The following is a 7,488-nucleotide window of genomic DNA, read 5'->3' on the forward strand; positions in this document are numbered from 1 at the left end:
GGTAGTCTGCAGGACATCTATCACAATCTTGGTACTCATACACAGTTTATAAGGCAGAGGGTTTTTCCAGTTCAACTGGACATGATGTACTTTTGTAATGTTTTGTTCCTCTGTCTATTCAAGACAGCTCTTACGGTTTAATTTGATTTAACTTTCTGAAGTGGTTTGGTACAACTGTGTGACAGGCTATGAGATTTCACAGGATGGTCAAAATCAGTAACAATGCTCTGTGGGTGGGACACAGGTAGAATAGACGATGCAAGATTTGCAAACTAGGTCAGTTTTTTTTCCATGAGAATCCATAATTTTGCAACCATCGCGAGTGCACCTTTATTCAATTAAAACAAACTGAATTCTGACCATTTCCCCCACTGTGAAAATAATGTCTTGGAGAATGAGACCAAATATTCCTGCCAGCACTACAGTAATATTGTGAGTGTGATATCGATTCCCCATTGAACACATAATTAGATACGCTTACAGAACATCAATGGGGAACTTAAACCTCTGATTCTCGAGATTATTTGAGTTCAGTTTCAACACTCAACAGTACAACTTCTATTAAGGTACAAGAGATGACTGGTACAATATCATGTTCTGAATTTGGAGAATGCTCTTGTCAATTGATGTACACCTCTCCTCAACCGACGATAATTAATAAGCCTGAAAGTGACTGCCTTTAATGTGTGTGTCTGGTGAACTGGAACAATTATGAATGGTGATGTAACGGGATTGCTTCATTAAAGTTGACTTTGGATATAAACATGGGGTCATTTGGAAATTTCATGCAGCACAAGCGGTGTCCCTGTTCCACCATTTCTGTCTGAGATGCATGCTCCATTAACTGGTCCCATCTTTGCCATTTACTACCCAGTCTTTGCAGCCATCGCTGCTCCAGGTATGTCATTATCGTTATTCGGTTCTCTGCACACTAACATTGCTCTCAATAAAGTATTGCAGGAAGGCATCAAATGTGCAAGTCTTTTTAAGGTTATATCTTTGCAGGTAAAATATTTAAGTGCACTGTTTTCAACTGTCCAAGTCACCGCTTCAGATGTTGAGCATCTAACAAAGGGAAGTATGCATTGCACAAGCTATTGCTCAAAGTCATGCTGTTCTATGAAAGGTATAGTGATAGATTATTTTACGAAAAAAATCTCGTGACCTTGGAGGTACAGGTCAACAATTGTTTATTGAGCCAACGCTGGGACAGTGTTTCTGGTGAAGGGCTTTTGCCCGAAACATTGATTCTCCAGCTCCTCAGATGCTGCCTGACCTGCTGTGCTTTTCCAGCACCACACTCTGGACTCTGATTTCCAGCACCTGCAGTCCTCACTTTCGCCTTTCCCATCTGTTTGTCTAATCACTCAAATTGCCTGAATCACCTTGAAACCTCCTTGCACCTACCTGAAAGTTCACAGTCCCGCACAATTTTGGGTCACCAGCAAACTTGGATGTGTTGAGTCTGGTTTCCTTTCCAAATCACTTACATATATCATTAATTTAACTTTTGCAGTAAGCCACTACTGACTGACTACCAGTTCGGAAAAGTCCCTTCTATTCCAACTTCCTGTTTTTTGTCTGTCATCTGATTCTCGATCTGTATTCCTCCCTATTCCAGATGCTTTAATTTTGTGAACTAACCTCTTATGAATAGCCTCATCAAAACCTTATCTGGTGCTGTTTCACACATTGATAATGCCAAAGAAAATAATCAAGGTTATCCTCATTGTGATGTTTGAGCACAGTAACCAACAACTTTGGACTCAGCATTCCTATTCCTATTACCCTCATAGGCAGATGCAACTGTGAAACCAAACTGATGAGGATGACTGAATGGTAAGGTGAATTGGCCATGCTAACTTGCCCATAGTATTCATGGATATGTCGGTTAGGTGCATTAGTCAGGGATAAATGTAGAGTTCTAGGGTAGGGAAATGGGTCTCTGTGCATTACTCTTCGGAGGATCAATGTGACTTGGGCCGAATGCCCTGTTTCCACACTGTCGGGATTCTATAAGTCAATCCTCCCTACTTTGTGGCTCTATCAGAGTTCTTTTGGAAAGTAGATTATGCAATAAATGAAGGGGAATCCCTGGATGCATTGTACTTCAATTTCCAAATGGCATATTATAAGGTGCCACATCAAATATCCTTCTGAAAAATAAAAGTTTATGTGCAGAGGGCCACAGGTTGGCATAGACAGGAGTGTGGTTGCGAAACAGGAAGGAGAGAGTTGGATTAAACAGACACTTTTGTTGGTTGTTACGATGTCATGCGCTGTGTGTCACAGGGGTCAGTGTTGGGGCTCAAATCTTTCCTACTTGTATAAATGATTTGGATGTATGTACATAGGAGCAGGAAAAGGCCATTCAGCCCCTGAAGCCTGTTCTGCTATTCAATGAAGTGGCTGATCTGTGGCTGCACTCCAAAGATGAAGGAGCTAAATTTGCTGATAACAGAAAGATAGGTAGGAAAGTGAGCAGCCTACAATGGAATATAGATCGGTCAAGTGAGTTATTAGTGATCTGGCAAATGGAGTACGAGAAGGGATGAAATTGTCAATGTCGTCAGGAAGAATAAAAAATAAGCATAGTATTAAAATGGTGAGAGTTTTCAGAACTTTGAGATGCGGAGAGATGTGAGTATCCTTGTGAGTGAATCACAGAATGTTTGTATACAGGTACATTGAGTACTCAAGACAGTTAATAGAATGTTATGTTTTATTGTGAGGGGAGTTGAATGCAAGAGTAAGAACGTTACTCTTCAGTTATACAGGGCATCGGTTAGGCTGGATCTAATGTACTTTATATAGTACTTATGGATGAAGGCTAATGCTTTGGAAGACGTACAGAGACTGTTTACTAAACTAATGCCTGAAATGAATGGATTTCTTTATGAAGAAAGGCTTGTGAGGTTAGGCCTGTACCTTCTGGAGTTTGGAAAGTCAGAGGTGACTCAATCGAAACATATAAGACCCTGAGCAGAACTGACCAGGTTGGTTTTTGAATGGATGCTTCCTCTTATTTCAGAATAAATTTCTGATGCCATTGTTGGGGTAGATTATTTTGCTAAACAATCTCAGTACCATCGAAGTATAGGTTAACAATCAGTTATTGAGCTAACGTTGAGTCTACACCATAAAAGATTCCAAGCTAACACTCTAAGTGAAAGAGATTTCATCAGATATTTATACATTTTAAATCATGTGGACAGTTCTCAAATTACACATACCATAAGTGACAAGCATCTTGTTATTCCAGTTTGCTATTCCCTATCTTTCCATGTGTTGGTGTATATCCTTTCCAAAGATAAAAACAATGACTGCAGATGCTGGAAACCAGATTCTGGATTAGTGGTGCTGGAAGAGCACAGCAGTTCAGACAGCATCCAAGGAGCAGTAAAATTGCGTTTTGGGCAAAAGCCCTTCATCGGGAATAAAGGCAGAGAGCCTGAAGTGTGGAGAGATCAGTTAGAGGAGGGTGGGGGTGGGGAGAAAGTAGCAGAGAGTACAATGGGTAATTGGGGGAGGAGATGAAGGTGATAGGTCAGGGAGGAGGGTGGAGTGGATAGGTGGAAAAGAAGATAGGCAGGTAGGGCAAGTTATGGTGACAGTGCTGAGCTGGAAGTTTGGAACTAGGGTGTGGTGGGGGAAGGGGAAATGTGGAAACTGGTGAAGTCCACATTGATGCCCTGGGGTTGAAGTGTTCCGAGGCGGAAGATGAGGCGTTCTTCCTCCAGGTGTCTGGTGGTGAGGGAGTGGCGGTGAAGGAGGCCCAGGAACTCCATGTCCTCGGCAGAGTGGGAGGGGGAGTTGAAATGTTGGGCCACAGGGCGGTGTGGTTGATTGGTGCGGGTGTCCCAGAGATGTTCCCTAAAGCGCTCTGCTAGGAGGCATCCAGTCTCCCCAGTGTAGAGGAGACCGCATCGGGAGCAACGGATACAATAAATGATATTTGTGGATGTGCAGGTAAAACTTTGATGGATGTGGAAGGCTCCTTTTAGGGCCTTGGATGGAGGTGAGGGAGGAGGTATGGGTGCAGGTTTTGCAGTTCCTGCAGTGGTAGGGGAAAGTGCCAGGATGGGAGGCTGGGTTGTAGGGGGGCGTGGACCTGACCAGGTAGTCACTGAGGGAACGGTCTTTGCGGAAGGCGGAAAGGGGTGGGGAGGGAAATATATCCCTGGTGGTGGGGTCTTTTTGGAGGTGGCGGAAATGTCGGTGGATGATTTGGTTTATGCGAAGGTTGGTAGGGTGGAAGGTGAGCACCAGGGGCGTTCTGTCCTTGTTACGGTTGGAGGGGTGGGGTCTGAGGGCAGAGGTGCGGGATGTGGATGAGATGCGTTGGAGGGCATCTTTAACCACGTAGGAAGGGAAATTGCAGTCTCTAAAGAAGGAGGCCATCTGGTGTGTTCTGTGGTGGAACTGGTCCTCCTGGGAGCAGATACGGCGGAGGCGGAGAAATTGGGAATATGGGATGGCATTTTTGCAAGAGGTAGGATGGGAAGAGGCATAATCCAGGTAGCTGTGGGAGTCGGTGGGTTTGTAAAAAATGTCAGTGTCAAGTCTGTAGAGATGGAGAGGCCCAGGAAGGGGAGGGAGGTGTCAGAGATGGTCCAGGTAAATTTAAGGTCAGGGTGGAATGTGTTGGTGAAGTTGATGAATTGCTCAACCTCCTCGTGGAAGCATGAGGTGGCACCAATGCAGTCATCAATGTAGCGGAGGAAGAGGTGGGGAGTGGTGCCAGTGTAATTACGGAAGATCAACTGCGCTACATAGCCAACAAAGAGACAGGCATAGCTGGGGCCCATACGTGTGCCCATGGCTACACCTTTGGTCTGGAGGAAGTGGGAGGATTCAAAGGAGAAATTGTTAAGGGTGAGGACCAGTTCGGCCAAACGAATGAGAGTGTCGGTGGAAGGGTACTGTTGGGGACATCAGGAGAGGAAAAAACGGAGGGCTTGGAGGCCCTGGTCATGGCGGATGGAGGTGTAGAGGGATTGGATATCCATGGTGAAGATGAGGTGGGGGCCGGGGAAACGGAAGTCTTGAAGGAGGTGGAGGGCGTGGGTGGTGCCTCGAACATATGTGGGGAGTTCCTGGACTAGGGGGGATAGGACAGTGTCAAGGTAGGTAGAGATGAGTTCAGTGGGGCAGGAGCATGCTGAGACAAGGGGTCGGCCAGGGTGGTCAGGCTTGTGGATCTTGGGAAGGAGGTAGAACCGGGCAGTGCAGGTTTCCCGGACTATGAGGTTGGAAGGTGTGGGTGGGAGATCTCCTGAGGTGATGAGGTTCTGTATAGTCTGGGAGGTGATGGTTTGGTGATGGGGGTGGGGTCATGTTCGAGGGGGCGGTAGGAAGAAGTGTCCTTGAGTTGGCGTTTTGGCTTCAGTGGTGTAGAGGTCAGTGTGCCAGACTGCCACTGTGCCCCATTTATCTGCTGGTTTGATGGTGAGGGTGGGATTGGAGCAGAGGGATTGGAGGGCTGCACGTTGTGAGGGTGAGAGGTTGGAGTGGGGGAGGGGGGATGACAGGTTGAGGCGGTTAATGTCCTGGCGGCAGTTGGAAATGAAGAGGTCGAGGGCAGGTAATAGGCCAGTGCAAGGTGTCCAGGTGGATGCAGTGTGTTGGAGGTGGGCGAAGGGGTCCTTGGAAGGTGGGTGGGAGTCCTGATTGTGAAAGTAAGCTCGGAGGAAGAAGTGTTCGACGTCACGGCTTGTATTAAATTCATTGATGCATGGATGGAGGCGGATGAAGGTGAGTCCTTTGCTGAGGACTGATCGTTCATCCTCAGTGAGGGGAAGGTCTGGAGGGATGGTACTAAATCCCACTTCGCAGTGTATTAGGGGTCAACTTCAAATTTCCTTTTCAAATGAGGCCTCAGGGTTAATGCTGGCTCAGCAATGTTGCATTTTCACAGAAACTGTGCCTGTCTGCTGAATCGGCATCAGAGCATATTTATCCCCTTTGACTAACTTTTATTTATTCAGCTGACTTCCTTGAATAAGAATAAATGAAACCGAATCTGAAAAGTATCAGAGAAGTATTTATTATTCTAGTCCCACTTAAAGGAACAATTGTTCCAGGTTTCTTATACAGGAATAGAGTCATTTCACAAGATTTTACTTAATTCATCATTATTTTAAGATACTGAATTAAGTATCTGTTCATTATACCCTCCCTCGTCTAAGTCAGTACTGCCTCAGAAATATATTATCTGCGAACCTTGCATTTGGATTTGTGCATTTATGTTCCTGCAGCTAACCTTATAGCGATTGTGATCCTGTCCAGAAGAAGGTGTGGTTTATCCAGCTGTATCACTCGGTACCTGCTGTCCATGGCAGTGACAGACCTGCTTGTGGTCATCATTGCAGTGATTTTGCATTGGATTCGTGGCATTTATTTCCCAGTTAGCTTTCTAACAACCACTCCAGGCTGCCGTGCCAGCGCTGCTCTCAATTATGCAGCCAGAGACAGCTCTGTTTGGTTAACGGTCGCTTTCACCTTCGATCGATGTGTGGCCATTTGCTGCCAGAAGCTGAAAGTTAAATATTGCACGGAGAAAACAGCAGTTGTGGTGATAGCAACAGTTTGTTCTCTGAGCTGCATGAAACACATCCCCACTTACTTCATATATGAACCAGTCTATGTAATAGACAATGTGCCGTGGTTTTGCAGCATCAAGTCGTCATTTTATGCATCACCTGGCTGGGCAGCATTTGATTGGATGGATCGTATTCTAACCCCTTGTGTCCCTTTTATTCTGATCCTTTTGCTCAATACGCTGACTATCAGACATGTTCTAGTGGCTAGTAAAGCACGCAAGAGACTCCAACCCAACTGCAACGGAGCGATTCAGAGGGACCCAGAGATGGAGAACCGGAAGAAATCCATGATCTTACTATTGTCTATATCAGGCAGCTTTGTTGCTTTATGGATGGCCTACGTCATAAACATGTTTTATGTACGATTTACAAAGGGCAGTTATTTTGAAGCTTCCAATATTACTGATCCACGATTCATTCTGCAGGAAAGTGGATACATGTTGCAACTTTTTAGTTGTTGCACCAACACATGCATTTACGCAGCAACACAAAGTAAATTCAGGAAAGAATTAAAGAATGCAGTGAAATACCCATTTAAACTCATTTGCAAATTCTGGAAATAACTGACCTCATTTATTAAAACAAACAGAAGAGAGTTCACACTTTGCTTATTCCATCTGTTATGTCTTATTGGTTTTTTCTGTCTCGTGACTGGCCTTAATAAATTTATTCAATTTTTTTCATGTTCTCTCTCATATTAACTCGCTGCCCCACCCCTCACTGCCAACAGATTCCGTGCACATTTCAGGCAGCTCTGCTTCGATTCTGGAATTGTGCTTTGAATTGAAGAGAAGGAGAAGCAAAGGAAGCTAGTAATGGGAGGAGGTTGCTGGGTTCCTTACTGAGATATGTGCATCGTCAACAGCCACGGTTGAAGTGACGGAAG

General features: G+C 45.0%; 1 protein-coding gene across 1 annotated transcript; it reads left to right on the forward strand.

Moving 5' to 3' along the window:
* The first annotated feature begins 828 nt into the window (after positions 1 to 828).
* LOC140456893 (probable G-protein coupled receptor 139) lies at positions 829 to 7,165 on the forward strand. Its single transcript, XM_072550802.1, has 2 exons — positions 829 to 898; positions 6,258 to 7,165. The coding sequence occupies exons 1-2, from the start codon at positions 829 to 831 to the stop codon at positions 7,163 to 7,165; spliced, it is 978 nt and encodes a 325-aa protein (XP_072406903.1).
* The last annotated feature ends 323 nt before the right edge of the window (positions 7,166 to 7,488 follow it).

Source organism: Chiloscyllium punctatum, chromosome 31 (genome assembly GCF_047496795.1).
Source record: "Chiloscyllium punctatum isolate Juve2018m chromosome 31, sChiPun1.3, whole genome shotgun sequence".
NCBI lineage: Eukaryota > Metazoa > Chordata > Chondrichthyes > Orectolobiformes > Hemiscylliidae > Chiloscyllium > Chiloscyllium punctatum.